Source organism: Canis aureus, chromosome 7 (assembly GCF_053574225.1).
Source record: "Canis aureus isolate CA01 chromosome 7, VMU_Caureus_v.1.0, whole genome shotgun sequence".
In the NCBI taxonomy this organism is placed as follows: Eukaryota; Metazoa; Chordata; class Mammalia; order Carnivora; family Canidae; genus Canis; species Canis aureus.
Window position 1 is genome coordinate 10,215,167 of NC_135617.1, and position 17,400 is coordinate 10,232,566.

The 17,400-nt window shown below is 40.6% G+C and overlaps 1 protein-coding gene across 4 annotated transcripts in view; it reads left to right on the top strand.

The window, feature by feature from the left end:
• The first annotated feature begins 6,038 nt into the window (after positions 1–6,038).
• HACE1 (HECT domain and ankyrin repeat containing E3 ubiquitin protein ligase 1) overlaps positions 6,039–17,400 on the top strand; it is a 108,232-nt gene continuing 96,870 nt past the window's right edge. For 2 of the 4 annotated variants that reach the window (XM_077902948.1, XM_077902950.1), the window contains exons 1-4: positions 6,039–6,203; positions 14,783–14,837; positions 15,970–16,059; positions 16,840–16,944. In XM_077902948.1, the coding sequence (XP_077759074.1) occupies positions 6,128–6,203; positions 14,783–14,837; positions 15,970–16,059; positions 16,840–16,944 (326 nt within the window). In that variant the 5' untranslated portion in view covers positions 6,039–6,127. Of the gene's footprint in view, positions 6,204–14,782; positions 14,838–15,656; positions 15,772–15,969; positions 16,060–16,121; positions 16,140–16,839; positions 16,945–17,400 lie in introns of those variants that run through there. The other 2 variants (XM_077902949.1, XM_077902951.1) reach the window with 2 other exon arrangements.

Consider the following 17,400-nt stretch of genomic DNA (forward strand, 5'->3'; position numbering starts at 1 on the left):
TATTTATTTTTAATTAAAAAAATTTTAAAGAGTTTATTTATTTGAGAGAGAGAGAGAGCATGAGCAGGAGGAGGGGCAGAGGGAGAGCAAGAGGGAGACAAGCAGACTGCTGAGCCCAATGCAGGGCTCGATTCCAGGACCCTGAGATCATGACCTGAGCCAAAGGCAGATGCTTAACAAACTGAGTCACCCAGGCACCCCAGAATATATTTACTTTTAAATCCTTGTCTTTATTTTAGATCATTTCTTTGGGCTATATTCCCAAAGGTGAAATGAATGGATTAAAATGTGCACAATTTTTTTTTTTTAGTGGCTTTAAACAACATTTATCATCTCAGTTTCTCTAGGTTAGGAGTCAGGGTAGAGCTTAGATGAGTCCTCTGCTTCAGAGTCTTTCACAAAGCTGCAAGGTGTCAACCAGGGCTGTGGTCATCTGAAAGCTTGACTGGAGGAGATCTGCTTCTGAGCTCACTCATGTCATTGCTGGCAGGATTCAGTGCCTCACTGGCTCAAGGCTGGCCTCAGTTCCTTACCACACAGGCCTCTTCACAGGGCTAAAAGGTGCACAACCATTTTTACATGGCCTTTAATAGATGGACAATTAGGTGTTTTCATAAATGATGAAACATTCTCCCCAAAAGAGCCCGTTAATGAATCAAAGATAATCTAGGAAAAGTCTTAAGTGGCAATTCTAATGATTTTTTTCTTTGGCCTCCTGTTATATCTGTGCTTTTATTTGACTTAAATCTCTGAAGAGTTTGTCAAATCCACACATGATATAGATGACAGGATACTGAACACCTGAGTGGTAGTAGATGCAGGATCCAGAAAGGTCTTTGCAGGTATAATAATGGCTTCAATATTCTGAAGTAGTGAAATCCCATATGTCAAGTGGGGGATCCTAAACCTTTTTTTTTGAAAGATTTTTCACTTATTCATTTTAGAGCGAGAGAGAGCGAGCGAGCGCACACATGAGCAGTGGGGAGGTCCACAGGGAGAGGGAGAAGCGGACTCGGATCCTGAATTTTAATTTAAGAATTCTATTTCTTGTAGGGGCACCGGGTGGCTCAGTTGGTTAAGCATCTCCCTTTGGCTCAGGTCATGATCCCAGAGTTCTGGAATCAAGCCCTCCATCAGGGTCCTTGCTTGACCAGCAGTGTGCTTCTCCCTCTTCTTCTGACCCTCCCCCCTGCTCGTGTTCTCTCTCTCAAACAGATAAAATCTTTAAAAATAAAGATTCAGTTTCTTGTATACTGAATGAGAAAGTGTGGTTTAATGAAACCTGTCGCTGCTTCTTGTGGCTCAGCTCCAGAGTTTATGTTTTTCTAGTTCCTACGTCCCCTGCATCCCTTGACCGCCACCCCTCACCCCAACCTTGCTTCGTTTTCCTTTGATCCTGCCTCTGTCCACTTCATTCCTTGGGGTTCCCACTATACCCCTTTTTTTTGTTTGTTTTATCAATGGGTTTTATTTCCTGGAACTGAAATAGTTCAGTTCTCAACTTCCAAAGCTACACTCAACAATTTTTCATCAGAGCCCATGGGAGAGGGGCAAGAGTGAAGGAGACAACAGGGGAAAGGCACATGTTACATTTCAGGTCCGGTGACAATGCTGAGGGGGCCAGGGTGTGGAAGGTGGATGGGAAATGGCACTGCCCGGGAACACCAAAACCTTAACTACAAAAAGAAAGTCATTATATCCCTAACAGCCCGGCCTCTCTCATGGTATCATTAGTTGTCTCCTGCCTGATACTGTTTGGAAGACAAGCACTACTGCCCTTTGTGTTTTTCGATGTAACTCATATACTTTAAAAGAATGTGTTGGGGACCCCTGGGTGGCTCAGCGGTTTGGCGCCTGCCTTCGGCCCAGGGCATGATCCTGGAGTCCCGGGATCAAGTCCCACATCAGACTCCTTGTGTGGAGCCTGCTTCTCCCTCTGCCTGTGTCTCTGCCTCTCTCTGTGTCTCTCATGAATAAATAAAATCTTAAAGTAAATAAATAAATAAAAGAATGTGTATTCTATGTTAGGGGGGGTGAAGCTTTCACACATGCCCTTGATGAGGCTTGTATTTCAATGTTCTGAATCTTGTATCTCCTTACGTATCTTTTTCTTCCATCTCTATCAGTTTCAGAGAGAAGGGTATTAAACATCTACTGTTTGGGGAGTCTGCTTACAATCCTCTCTCCTCCTCTTGCTGTCCCCCATCCCAAATAAATGAATAAATAAATCTTTTTAATTTAACTTAATTTTTAAAAGAGGGTGCTTGAGTGAGGGTCTGACTCCTGATTTTTGGCTCAGGTCATGATCTCAGGATCATGGGATGGAGTCCCGTGTCAGGCTCTGTGCTTGGCAGGGAGTCTGCTTGAGATTCTCTCTCTCTCTCTCTCTCTCTCTCTCTCTCTCTCTTTCTCCCTCTGCTCCACCCCTCCCCCCTCAAATAAATAAATAAATCTTCTGAAAATTCTGTTTGTGGTAGAACTATTTTTTGTAATTCTGTCAAATGTAGATTTATTTTTAGTCTCTGTTGTCAGGTATAGACTATTACAAACTATTGGTGATTCTTCTCTTTGACTCTAATAATGTTTTTTGCTCTAAAGTTTATTTTGCTAATCTTAAATGTGTTTGTAGATAGTTCATTTTATGTGTCCATTTGGAGGATTTTTTGGATGAGATGAAAACTTAAATCAGTGAACTCTGAATAAAGCAGATTGCCCTTCATAGCGTGAGTGGAAGAATGAAAAGACTGGCAAGAGGGAATTCTTTGGCAGACTCCTTTCAGACTTGATCTGCACCATCTGCTCTACTGGGTGTCCAGCCCCCTTGTCCACACTGCAGATTTTCAACTGGACAGCTTCCATAATCACAGGTGCCAATATTGTGTAATAAATCTCTATAAATGTACACACAGTTTATTGGTTCTGCTTCTCTGGAGCACCCGGACTAATATATAACAATATTGGTTCTTTAAAATTTATTTGGTATGTCTTTTTTCCCATTTTTCTCTTGGCATGGTGGTCTCCTGTGAATGGTGGTCTTTTAGAAATAGCAAATAGTTATTTTGTTTTACATGTTTATTCAATCTAAGACTTCTGTTTTTTAACCATTAAGTTTCCTCTTTTTATTTTCTGTGACTATGGCCATGGATGTATTTGGACTGATTCCTACTGTCCTATGTTTGTGTTTTGTTTTTACAATGATGTTCCTTGTTCTGTACTTTTTCCACCCCCTGCTCTCTTCCTGCTTTTTGTCAAATTGATAGTTTTCTTCTTTCAAATGGAGAAACTTAAGCTTTGGTATCTCCATTAGAACCAATTTCCAGGTAGAAAAAAATATTCAGAAATAGAAAAAAAGAAAGCTAAAATGGGGCCACAGAAAAATCTGCCTATTTATTTGTTTACTTACTTAGAGAAGGAGGATGGTGCAGAAAGGTAGATGGAGAAGCGAGAAAATCTTAAGCAGTCACCATGCCCAGTGAAGAGCCCCACATAGGGCTCCATCCCACAACCCTGAGATCATGACCTGAGGCAAAATCAAGAGTCTGATGCTTAACCAACTGAGCCATCCAGGTGCCCTGAACATTTCTATCTTTGTAGAAAATTCTATTGGACAGTATGTGATAAGCTTGTAATAGGAATGTAGCTTATTACACCTTGGAGCCGAGACTCTGTATCATGTTGCAGAATTTAGACCTGATAATCCATAGCAGCATTTTTTTTTAAAGATTTTATTTATTCATGGGAGACAGAGAGAGAGAGATAAAGACACAGAGGGAGAAGCAGGCTCTCTGCAGGGAGCTTGACGCAGGACTTGATCCCAAGAACTTGGGATTATACCTGAGCGATAGGCAGACGCTCAACCACTGAGCCACTCAGGTGTCCCTATAGCAGCGTTCTTCCAGTATCTTCTGCTCATGTGGTGAACAGTGACCGGCATAGGGAGCAATGCCCACTACGGAGGCTGCTGGGCAATCCTGCCTCTGTACCCAAACATTCAGGCTTGGTGCTCACAGGACGCTGGAAGTAATTTGTATGGACTAACAGCTTCGGGAGTGGTAGTGCTAACAGGGGCAGAGGTGTTAACTTCTCTACAGTAGTGGTCTTGACCTGAATGGTATGGGGAGGAAGAGAAAGGCTGAAGCATTTCCAGTTGAAACCAGGTTGCAAAGCGTTGGGTATGACCCAGACTGGGCTGTAGCATTTGGGATTCCTTTGGAACTTTGGCCTCCCAATCCTTTTGTTATTATTTTTTAAAGATTTTATTTATTTATTCATGAGAGACACACAGAGAGAGGCAGAGACACAGCAGAAGGAGAAGCAGGCTCCATGCAGGAAGCCCGATGTGGGACTCGTTCCCTGAACTGGGATCACGCCCTGAGCCAAAGGCAGACACTCAACCGCTGAGCCACCCAGGCATCCCTCAATCCTGTTGTTAGACTGGTTTAGGTCTCATCTGAACCAACTAGTTAGAAGGTCTGCCCTGAGCCTGTTGCACCGCTGACAAAAGTGCCTAACAGTTGCAGTCTAGACTGAAACTGATTTAGGTTGGTTTTGGCAGGGAACACCATGCAGCTACCATGTGCCCCAGCATATTCTGGATGGGCAGGTGAGACTCTTTACTGCTGTCAGTCAGTCAACATACATCATCAGCACACATCTGTCCCTTTATTGCAGGAACAGCTTTGCCCCTTCCTTCCTTCCTCCCTCCCCTCCTTCCCTTTCTTTCTTGGAACAGCTTTGCTTCTTTGAAGAAGGTGAGAAAGTCCATGCTGTTTGCTTCTTTATTACTTCAGCATCCAAGAAAATCCCTCCCTCAACTTTTCACTGTTAGAGGCGTAGCCAGGTTTGTATTTACCTGGATTGGATTCTTTCATGTTTCAGCTGCTCAAATTTCTGTTTTTCCCTTGGCTTGTGCTCAAGTTCTGTGCAGAGCTGACAAATATGATTTTCCTCCACTGATTTCCTCATAAGTCATTTCTTCCACACTTGGTACTGTCAACTTTTTCTCTTTTTCATTTTTCTTTCTCTCTTTCTTTTTTCTTTCCTTTTTTTCTCTTTCTTTCCTTTTTCTTTCTTTCACTTTCTTTTTTCTTTCTTTCTTTCCCTTTTCTTTCCTTTTTTCTCTTCCTTCTTTTCTTTCTTTCTTTCTTTTTCTTCTTTCTTTTCTTTCTTTCTTTCTTTCTTTCTCTTTCTTTCTTTCTTTCTTTCTTTCTTTCTTTCTTTCTTTCTTTCTTTCTTTTCTTTCCTTCCTTCCTTCCTTCCTTCCTTCCTTTCTTTCTTTCCTTTCTTCTCTTTCTTCTCTTTCTCTCTTTCTTTCTTCCCAACTCACAAAGTCAAAGTCTGCTTTCCCCACCGGGATCTGCCATCACTTTGACACTTCAGCACTGTTCCAAAGAAACCACAATTCTCTTTCAGGATGTCTTCATCTAGATCTTCCTTAAAGTGTCGTCTTCTGTATGTCAGGCGATAAGCGTGGGAGTCCAAGACACGAGATAGACTGGTGCTTTGCCCTCACGAAGCTTTGCATTTGTTTGGGTTCAATCTTAAGTTTGATGCACGAGAACAAGCTCTTTGGATAGTTTATGCATCTGGAAAACCAACGCACCCCGCCTAGGATGGGGAAGGGGAAGGATGGATTCGAAGAACAACTGCGCAAAAGCCCAATCGGCGGTCCAGGACGGGGGGGGAAAAGGAGGAAGCTGCTCCTCTGCAACCGTGGAGGGCACGGCGAGCCTCGCCAGGAACTCGGGGGCTCGCGGGGTCCCGGCCTCGCCTCCCGCGCTCCGCTCTCTGCCCGGCGTCCGCGCACCCAGCGTGGCTCCGCCTCCGGCGCGCGGGTCGGCGGGCTCTGGACTACAGTTCCCAGAAGGCCGTGCGAGCCGGGAGGGAAGCGGCGGCGGCGGCAGGAAGCGCGCGGGCGGCGGCGGCGGCGGCGGCGAGTGGCCCGTCAGTGGTAGGTCCGGCAGCCCCCGGCCCTCCGCGCCCCCCCCTCCCAGCCGCCCGCGCAGCCCCGGGCGTAAGGCGGGGCGAGCCCGTGCCTCCGGCCGCCGAGCCGGCCCGGGGCGGGATGTAGGGCGCTGGGCGCGGAGGCCGCCGGCGCGGCGGGGTGGGCGCGGAGGGCGCGCCGAGGATGGAGAGAGCGATGGAGCAGCTCAACCGCCTCACGCGCTCGCTGCGCCGCGCGCGCACCGTGGAGCTGCCGGACGGTGAGCGGGGCGGGGGCCGGGCCGGGCCGGGGCGGGGGACGCGCGCCTTCCGCGTCCTCGGGGGGAGCGGCGGGGCGGGGCGGGGCGGCTCGGGCCGCGCAGGGGGAGCTCGCGGCGGTTCCGGGCCTGCGGGCCTGCGGGCCGGAGAAGGAGAAGCGACTCCCCACGGTCGCCGCGCGGTTTGGCAAAGGGACAAGACGGATACCAGTCGGGTGGCCGGACCCGGACTCGGAGAACACCGCGGCTGTGGGGCACTTGACGGTCGTCGCTGGCTCGGGGCGCGGACGTTCACCGAAACACCTTTTTTTTTTTTTTTTTTTTCCCAAACTTTAAGCTGCAGAGTGGGAATTAAGCTTTCTTTTCTTTTCGGAAATGCAGAGCATTATTGTGTTTTGAGATATATATATATATATATATATTTTTTAAATTTTATTTATTTATTCACGAGAGAGACAGAGACAGAGGGAGAAGCAGGCTCCGCGCAGGGAGCCCGACGTGGGACTCGATCCCGGGTCTCCGGGGTCACGCCCCGGGCTGAAGGCAGACGCTCAACCGCTGGGCCACCCGGGCTGCCCAAAGAAATGTTTATTTTATCATATCTTTAAGGATTTTATTTATTTCTTCATGAGAGACACACAGAGAGAGAGAGAGAGAGAGGCAGAGACACAGGCAGAGCGAGAAGCAGGCTCCGCGCAGGGAGCCCGACGCGGGACTCGATCGCGGGTCTCCGGGGTCACGACCTGAGCCGAAGGGAGGTGCTCAGCCGCTGAGCCACCCCGGGTCCCCGTGTTCTGGTATTTTGACAATGAATAGATCAATTAAAAGGGTGTCAAGTATGTACTCGTCGAGTACCGGGGTGTGTGTGTGTGTGCGCGCGCATACACGCTTTGAAACGGTGCCTGCCTGCCTTCATGCCTCATGGATTCGTCAGACGGAAGTGCAGGTTGGGGACCTTCCACAAAGAGGAACAAGGCATGATCCCTGTAGCTGAGGAATTATAGTCCATCGTGCCAGGGTTTCTTTAGAACAGGTTAGAGAAGGCACTAGCTCTAAAAGGAGGTGAGGAAGCCGTTTTTGTTCGCAGCCTCACGAAATCCCCCCCGTGTGAGGGGCAGCGGGAGGCGGCAGTGCTGCCCTTTGGTTCTGTAGGCCCAGGGAGAGAAGGGTTCGCGGGTTATGGCTGGTGATTTTTTTTTTTTTTTTTTTAATACATTGTGTTAGTGTAGCTTTCATTTTTTTTTTTTTTTTTTTTAAGATTTTATTTATTTTGTGAGAGACACAGAAAGAGACGCAGAGACACAGGCAGAGGGAGAAGCAGGCTCCATGCGGGACTCGATCCCGGGTCTCCAGGATCACGCCCTGGGCCCAAGGCGGTGCTAAACCGCTGAGCCACCCAGGCTGCCCTTCATTCTTCAAAACTTTCTTTGAACTGCTGCTGCAGAGGTGATTTGCAGGTTTAGGAGGCCTTGGGAGAGAGTCATCAAATAAATGTGGGACTGGGAACTTTGGGGATAATTTTCATAAAAAATTTACCCCCTGGTCTCTACTTCGGATTAAGAACAGGGATGGTTTGTGTGACTTTCTGAAAAGTGATTTTTCTCCTTGGTGCTTTGCTGGTGTGAAGTAGTTGACCGAAAATGGTGATTTTAGTAACTGGACTTGCAGTTTGAACGTCTGCTTTCAATATTTTCTTTGCAGTTTTTACGTTTGAGTCCGTTTGGTGCGTGCTGGCCTCACTCGTTTTCCACAAATTATGGGTGTAGGTTGGTGAAGACCACAGCACGCAGTTTCATTGACTTGGCAGTTGTGTTGCTTAGTTTAAATCCCACTATTTTTTACACAAATATGATTTAGAAGACTTTGATAATGTTTCCTGGTCCTAAAAAATAGATATTTTCATTGTAGAAAATTTCAAGAAGAAAGAAAAATTTAGAAATCTGTTATTCTATCATTCAGTAATACATAGGTGTTAGTATTTTATGTCTATTTTTTCTTTGTCTACCAAATTAAGATCATACTGCATATAGTTTTTTATTTTGCTTTTAGAAAACATCACTTTTATTTTTTTTATTTTTTTAAAGATTTTATTTATTTATTCATGAGAAACAGAGGAGAGAGAGAGAGAGAGAGAGAGAGGCAGAGACACAAGCAGAGGGAGAAGCAGGCTCCAAGCAGGGAGCCTCATGTGGGACTCGATCCCTGGTCTCCAGGGAGGGTCACACCCTGGGCTGAAGGCACCCGCTAAACCACGGAGCCACCAGGGCTGCCCAGAAAACATCACTTTTAAAAAAATATCTTTAAATATGCCAGATGACCTTGCAGCGTTTCATACGATAATGTAACAAATACTGGATTTGATTTTTTTTTTTTTGATAATAGATTTTATGAGGAGCAGCTTTGTAGTTTTTAAGACTTAGTCTCCTAAATTTTTCTTTAGGATTAATAAGTGGAAGAAGAATTATAGATCTAATTAGTCAACATTTTTGAAGCTCTGAGTATCGGCCTCTCTACTTATTAGAAAGTTCCACCAACAGTCTTGAGAGTCTCCAGAAACTAGAGTAGTAAATAAAAATGAAACATTTTCCCACATTGCTAGGCAAAAGTGGCATTTTGCTTCCCTTTGTTTTTCTTTCATTATAATGGATTTGCTCATCTTGTCTTTGTCCCTAAGTTTTTGTTTTTTTTTTTTTAAGATTTTATTTATTCATTCATGAGAGACACAGAGAGAGAGGCAGAGAGAGAAGCAGGCTCCGCACAGGGAGCCCGATGTGGGACTCAACCTTAGGACCCCCAGGGTCACACCCTTGACTAAAGGCTGACACTCAACCACTGAACCACCCAGGCATCCCTGTTCCTAATTCTGATGGATCTTTCTTTCTGAATTATTTGAGATTGGCTCTTTCAAGTATGTATGTATATTTGTTATAAAAAAAAAAATCTAGCTATAAAACTCCAGATTGTTGTGCTTTCATTTTGAAGACTGCAGGAAGTTCTGAGGTCTCTCTAAATTTAGAACATAATGAGATATTTATTTTGCCATGTTATAATTCAGTGATTATCATCTAATTGGAACACATTAGAATGTTATTTAATCAGCTTTTAATCTAAAATTAACTTTGTTGCATAGGATTAAACCTCAGATTTGATTTACTGAAGTGGATTCTGGTAGAACACATTCGTGTTTCTTTGGTTGGCTGTTTCTTTTGCTATGCAGAAGCTTTTTATCTTGATTAAGTCCCAATAATTCATTTTTGCTTTTGTTTCCTTTGCCTTTGTAGATGTAGCCTTTTTTTTTTTTTTTAAAAGATTTTATTTATTTATTCATGAGAGACAGAGAGAGAGACAGAGGCAGAGACACAATAGAGACACAAGCAGGCTCCATGCAAGGGAACCTGATGTGGGACTCAGTCCCGGGACTCCAGGATCACACCCTGGGCGGAAGGCAGGCGCTCAATCACTGAGCCACCCAGGGATCCCTTTATAGATGTATCTTGCAAGAAGTTGCTGTGGCCAGGTTCAAAAAGGGTGTTGCCTGTGTTCTCCTCTAGGATTCTGATGGATTCTTGTCTCACATTTAGATCTTTCATCCATTTTGAGTTTATCTTTGTGTATGGTGTAAGAGAATGCTCTAGTTTCATTCTTCTGCATGTGGATGTCCAATTTTCCCAGCACCATTTATTGAAGAGCCTGTCTTTTTCCAGTAGATAGTTTTTCCTGCTTTGTCAAATATTAGTTGACCATAGAGTTGAGGGTCCACTTCTGGATTCTCTATTCTGTTCCATTGATCTATGTGTCTGTTTTTGTGCCAGAACCACACTCTCTTGATGACCACAGCTTTCTGGTACAACCTGAAATCTGGCATTGTGATGCCCCCAGCTATGGTTTTCTTTCTTAATATTCCCCTGGCTATTCGGGGTCTTTTCCGATTCCACACAAATCTTAAGGTGATTTGTTCCAACTCTTTGAAGAAAGTCCATGGTATTTTGTATTTTTTTTTAAAGATTTTATTTATTCATGAGAGAGAGAGAGAGAGAGAGAGGCAGAGACATAGGCAGAGGGACAAGCAGGCTCCATACAGGGAGCCCGATGTGGGACTCGATCCTGGGTCTCCAGGATCAGGCCCTGGGCTGAAGTCGGCACTAAACCACTGAGCCACCAGGGCTGCCCAGTCCATGGTATTTTGATAGGGATTGCATTAAATGTGTAAATTGCCCTGGGTAACATTGACATTTTCACAATATTAATTCTTCCAATCCATGAGCATGGGATATTTTTCCATCTCTTTGTGTCTTCCTCAATTTCTTTCAGAAGTGTTTTATAGTTTTTAGGGTATAGATTCTTTACTTCTTTGGTTAGATTTATTCCTAGGTATCTTATGCTTTTGGGTGCAATTGTAAGTGGGATTGATTCCTTAATTTCTCTTTCTTCAGTCTCATTGTTAGTGTATAGAAATGCCACTGATTTCTGGACATTGATTTTGTATCCTGCCACACTGCAGAATTGCTGTATGAGTTCTGGCAATCTTGGGGTGGAGTCTTTTGGGTTTTCTATGTACAGTATCATGTCATCTGCAAAGAGGGAGAGTTTGACTTCTTTATCAATTTGAATGCCTTTTATTTCTTTTTGTTGCCTGATTGCTGAGGCTAGGACTTCCAGTACTATGTTGAATAGCAGTGGTGAGACTGGACATCCCTGTTGTGTTCCTGATCTTAGGGGAAGGGCTCCCAGTGTTTCCCCATTGAGAATGATATTTGCTGTGGGCTTTTTGTAGATGGCTTTTAAGATGCTGCTTTTTAGATGTTCCCTCTATCCCTACACTCTGAGGAGTTTTGATCAGGAATGGATGCTCTATTTTGTCAAATGCTTTCTCTGCATCTATTGAGAAGATCATATGGTTCTTGTTTTTTCTCTTGTTGATATGATCTATCACATTGATTGCTTTATGAGTGTTGAACCAGCCTTGCATCCCGGGGATAAATCCCACTTGGTCATGGTGAATAATCTTCTTAATGTACTGTTGGATCCTATTGGCTAGTATCTTGTTGAGAATTTTTGCATCTGTGTTCATCAGGGATATTGGTCTGTAATTCTCCTTTTTGGTTGGGTCTTTATCTGGTTTTTGGAATAAGGTGATGCTGACCTCATAGAACGAGTTTGGAAGTATTCCATCTCTATCTTTCCGAACAGCCTTAGTAGAATAGGTTGTGTTTCTTTGGGATGATGATGATGAAAACCTGAGTATTACCACTAAGTATTATCATTGAATAAAGGAGGGCAGGTTGTTGAGTCATCTTGGGTAGGGCTGACAGGAATATTCTTGTGAGAGAGGAAGTGAAGAGAAAAAGATTATTCTAGGGATGTGATTTTTAATGGGGTTTAAAAAATTGGTTTATATTGTCAATCTTAAAATAGTGTTAAGTTACTGATTTTAACGGTAAATATAGCTTGTTTTGTAAAATAATAGAACTTGAGCCCATATTAGCGTATGTTTGAATGCTGATTAGGGTGTTTTAAAAAATTGCTCCCATTTGATGGTTTAAAGAGAAATAGTATATAATATAATGAATCAAAGCTCCTTGTTTTTTTTTTTTTTTTTTTAAAGCTCCTTGTTTAAAGTTTTCCTTTCAGTTGTAGAGTTCTGGAACTTTATCAACTAATCAAAAGTGGGCAACACTGAAAATCTGAAAAAGTGAGAGATTGAACATTTTTTATCACTCTGAGAACTTCAATTATATACCTAGTTCTTAAGGTGTCTTCCTGAGTGTGGAGAAGGAAGCAGGTGACAACAAATTTTATTCTGTTCTTCCATAATATACTGTTTCCTGAATAGTCTCCTTTTAGCATCATAGTTATGGTTATATTTATTTCCTCATACCATTTAGTGTATGTGAGCTATGTTTTTACAAAGTTATATGTGACTTAAAAAAGTGAGATCTAGGGACACTTGGGTGGCTCAGCGGTTGAGCATCTGCCTTTAGCTCAGGACGCCATCCTGGGGGTCCTGGGATCCAGTCCCTCATCAGGCTCCCCGTAGGGAACCTGCTTCTCCCTCTGCCTATGTCTCTGCCTCTCTCTGGGTCTCTCATGAATAAATAAAATCTTTTAAAAAAGGGAGATCTATATCTAAATTTTGTCTAAATAAACACCCTATAAATAAAACCCACGTGAACCTTATAAAACTTTTGCTCATTTAAAATTATGTACTAACTCGATTTATAAGTTTAAATTAAAAATAAGGGTACTTCCTTTTTATGACTTTGTTTATTATGGAGCAACTTAATGAAATTGTCATGGTTTGGAAGTTCAGATGTTTAATGAGGTGTGTATCATATGAGAGATAAAGAATGTTGCCATGCCCAGGGAGGCTTAGTGCAGTATTTTTCAACTCCTGGCGGTGACTCACTGGTAGTTAATGAGAACAATTTATTGCAGTCAGCATTAAAAAAAAAAAAAAAAAAGAAATAGAAGAGAATAAAACAAATTAGAGTGTACTGCATATAAAGGACTAAGTATTGTATTATAAACCTTTTGGTTACTTTATGTAGTGCACTGTAAGATTTTTATTGTGTGGGCCCTGGGATTAGCCACATTTGAATTCAAGCTTAACCACTTAATGCCACTATTGTGCAGCTTGTTACTTAGTGCTCAGTTTTTTCATTTATAAAATGGGGATAGTAATAGTACCTACTTTATAAGGTGATTGTGAGGATAAAAGAGATGAGGCACATAAAGTGTTTAGAGAAATGCCTTTCAGATAATGATTTAAACATGTGGGCTGTTAGGACTAGGATTTTTTTTTGGGGGGGGGTTGTTTGTTTTGTAGTGAAAGAGTTGTGTCTGCATGCTGAACTTGTTTATAGTCATGACTAGGACTAAATTGCTTTTCATGGATATACTTACAAATAGTGAAATAATGAACAAACTTGAAGAAATGGTGATAACTTTTTTCCTTCTCTCTGGTATATATTTCTTCAGTTTGTATTTCAGAATATGTAAACTGCTTTTTTCAAACATAATTACAATACTATTGTTGGAGCCAACGCAAATGACAGTAATTTTTATTATCATCAAATACCCACTCCCTACGGAGCTTTTGTCTCTCAGACACATCCTCTTACAGTTGGATCAGTACCCAAAGTCCACACCTTATACTTGGTTGATCATCTCTTAAGACTCTTTTAATGATAACAATTCCCCTTTTTTCTTCTTTTGTTAAAACTTTTTATTTTTAAGTAATTTAAGACTTACAGAAAAATTGCGTAAATAGTACAGAATTCCCATGCATCCTTCTCCCGACTTCCCATAATTTTCCCATCTTGCATAACCATAGTACAGTTATCAAAACTAAGGAATTAACATTGGTGTAATACTATTAACTGCATTACAGGCTTTATTAGAATTTCACAAGTTTTCTCACTAATGTCCTTTTTCTATTTGAGCATCCAATTGATAACATCACATTACATTTAGTTGTCCCTGTTTCTTTACCCTCCCCAAACTGTAATGGTTCTTCAGTCTTTTCTTGTATTTCATGGCCTTGAGACTTTTTAAGGGGACTGCTCGGGCATTTTGTGAAATTTCCCTTAATTTGGGTTTGTCTGATGTTTTTTCATGATGTGCTGTGCTATGTGGATCATATCAGAGGCCACATATTACATGATATCAATTATATCTGGTGATGTTACCCTTTATCAGTTGATCAAGGTGGTATCTGCTGGTTTCTCCACTGTGGTCAGTATTTTGGGGAGATACTTTGATGCTATGCAAATACTCTTTTTCTTCCGGAAACTTTAATTTTAGCATTGGCACTAATGTTTTAAGAGTATCAGAGTTACTTCTCTGTAAATGACTTATAAAAGATCATAAACCTCTAAAATGCATTGAATTGAGAAATGATCGTTAGTAACATATAAAAACAAATCCAAACAAAGCTGAATTTACGTAAGTATAGTCTCATATCATAGATGTTGACTTTTAACCTTTTCTTTTAGATCATATATCTGTGAATTAATTCTATAGAAGATATAAATTACAATGTTAATAGTGTAAAGTAACAGGGAAAACTAAGACTTTAATGCTGTTCCATAAAAGTTTCTAAAATAACTTCATTTGTTATAATATTGGCAAGAAGCAAGTACTATGTGTATTTAAGGTTTTAAAATTATTTTACCATATATATCTATTATGCCCATATACTTAAAAATTCCCCAAAACTACATGTAAGCCTGATAAATCATGAAGTTGATAAACACTTCTCTGGAAGTAAAAGAAATTTCTGTTGTTAAAGCTACAGAAAATATCAGGCCTCTCATTTTCCCCATCAAATCCAGAAGCTAAGCACTTTGGTGATGATGTAAAGCAACCTAGCATTAGGATAAGAAATTCTGCATTGCTGCAAATTTTGCAGTACCTTGGTATCCTGCACTATCTTTAATCTCCTTCCACCTCTTCTCATCTTTTATATGAAATTAGAAAAACTCTAAGGTGGTTTTAAGTATTACCCTTTGGGAAAAAATAGGACAAATTAAATATTTTTCTGTTTTTTGTTTAGTTTTTGTTTTGTTTTGTTTTTTACTCAGATAATGAAACTGCTGTTTATACATTAATGCCAATGGTTATGGCTGATCAACACAGGTAAGTGTCTATTTCAAATTTATACTCTTTGTATAAATATACAGGACAGGGGTGCCTGGGTGGCTTAGTTAAGTGTGCAGACTCTTGTTTTCAGGTCAGATCTTGATCTCAGGGTCGTGAGTTCAAGCCCTGTGTTAGGCTCCACAGGGAGCCTACTTTTAAAAAAAGATACGAACAAAAAGGACTCCTAAAAAAAAAAAATAAAAAACAACAACAACACCACCAAAACCCAAGAGAAGTACATTTATCTATGTTGTGTACACATACATATACACACACAAACGCACAGTTTGGACACAGATGTTGTCCTGGATCACATTATTTAACCTCTCTTATAGTTTACTGCCTGTGAAATAAAAGCCAAAGTTTTCCAAGATCCATATCAATTGTAAAATTCTTTGGTAAGAGATTTTCTAATGAATTATCAGATATTAAGTCAGGTATTTTGTTGGTCATTGATGATTTATTGCAAAAGGTTGGGGCTGATGGACAGCTTACTTCCCTAATGTTCTATTTTGATGTTCTTTTTATTCATGTAGTGTGGACACTTTTTTTACAGGGTGCATATGCGATACAGTTATCTGGCTGGATGATGAGATGTTTATACTTCTAGCAGGCTGCTCCGCTATGGTTAGCCAGTGGGTAGTTGGTATAATAAGAAAGTGACAAGGAATCTATTTTGAAACAAGTTTAAAATATAAGTAATTTTTTGCTTTAAACTTCCTGTGTGATACAACTAAAACATGTTTAAATCTGATTTTTCTTATTTGGCCGAAATTAATATACGTAGGCTATACTTTTTGCAGGGGGAGCAGCCATCCCAACTCTCTTTGTTCCTCAAGAATCTAGGGAGAACTGAAGCCAACTTAAGTATCTTCAGAGCAGATGATAATATAGATCAGCAGATGAGGAAACCTTTAACATCAGTTTATAGGTCAGTGCAGTTGTTTTTTGGATGAAACTGTGCTGGCTACCATGGTGTGCTTAGAAAACAGTGCTTTGTTTTTTGGTTGATGTGGGACAGAACTTTTTGGATCATTGGTTAGAGTAACTAAAGGGATATAGACTTGAGTTACTGTGTTTTTAAAAACTTTTTTTAATGTATTGACTCATTAATTTTCTTTTGGCTTAGGTCTGTTTCTGAGCTACTATCAAATTCAAAGTTTGATGTCAATTATGCTTTTGGACGTGTGAAAAGAAGCTTGCTTCACATTGCAGCAAAGTAAGAAGAAAGATTTTTGAATTAAAATCTGGTCTAGCACAGTGATCAGTAAGCTTTGGGCCAGTGTTGTCCCACAAGAGGTATGGGAATAGATAAGAACAGACTGCTGAATGGTTCATTATTCTGTTGAGAGCATAGTGTGCTGTGTTTGCATCCTTTCTCTAGATATTGTTAACCTTGCGATCATATTCAAGTCTCATGTCTACTGTTTTAACTTGCTCTAGATCAGATCAGTAGGTTTGTCTTTCCTGGATGTACTTAATAAAGGGTACATTCACTGAAATTTTTCTTTCATCCTACCAGTATGAAATTTTACATGTTAACTGCACATGAAGCCATTGGCTTTATATTTTTTAGTTAGGTGTGAGAATGATTTTTACCCATAATCTCTCAGTATGTACTTAATCAATTAGTTGATCTCTAACTTCCTTTCAGGACCTAGATATATGTTAAAATTAATTTTTCATAATAAATTTGGCTTCTCTAAAGCCAAAGAATTGAGAGTACTATGTGGTTTCTTTATGTATTAATAATTTATTTGAACATCTCAAATACTTCATAGCTTTCATAGTAGAATGTACTTTCTTGAAAGTAGAGGAATATGCTATGTTTTTTTTTTTTTGGAATATGCTATTTGTGACAGAAGTTAAATCAAATTGTAGATTAATAATGGACCTCAAAAATAATATGTTTAGTAGAGCTTTTTTGTTTTTTTAATTAAGGTATTTCAACTACGGCTGTTTGTTGAATGTATCTAAACTGTTTTTAATATTGTTTTAGTTGTGGATCAGTGGAATGCTTGGTCCTGCTATTAAAGAAAGGAGCAAATCCTAACTATCAAGATATTTCAGGATGTACACCCCTTCATTTGGCAGCTAGAAATGGGTAAATATTTTGTCTTCTTGAGTAGCTTAAGTTGTGATATCAGTTATGACTGACAGTATTCAAGGCACTCTTGATTGGTGATTTTTTTGACCAATATTTGCCTTGGGAAGAAATTTGTGGGTCATTACATTCAATTTTGAAATAATTATCATATTTATTTAATTGTTTACTAATATCTTCTCTTGAAAATATACTTGTTTAAGTTTGTTTTACTTGTATCATAATGATACTTTTTTTCTGAGATGTATCATTGTCACCTCTTTGTTTTGGTGTTCTTTTTCCTGCTTATTTTTTTCCTCATCTAATTCCTGGTCTTATTTTCCACATTGCTTTTCAGTTAACTTTATTAATGGAATTAAAGACAGTGAATATATTATACCCAGCTTATTTATAACTTTGAGAATGAGCTATACTATGGTAAGCTTTCTAAATAAGAGTAGCTTATTCCTTTCAGTC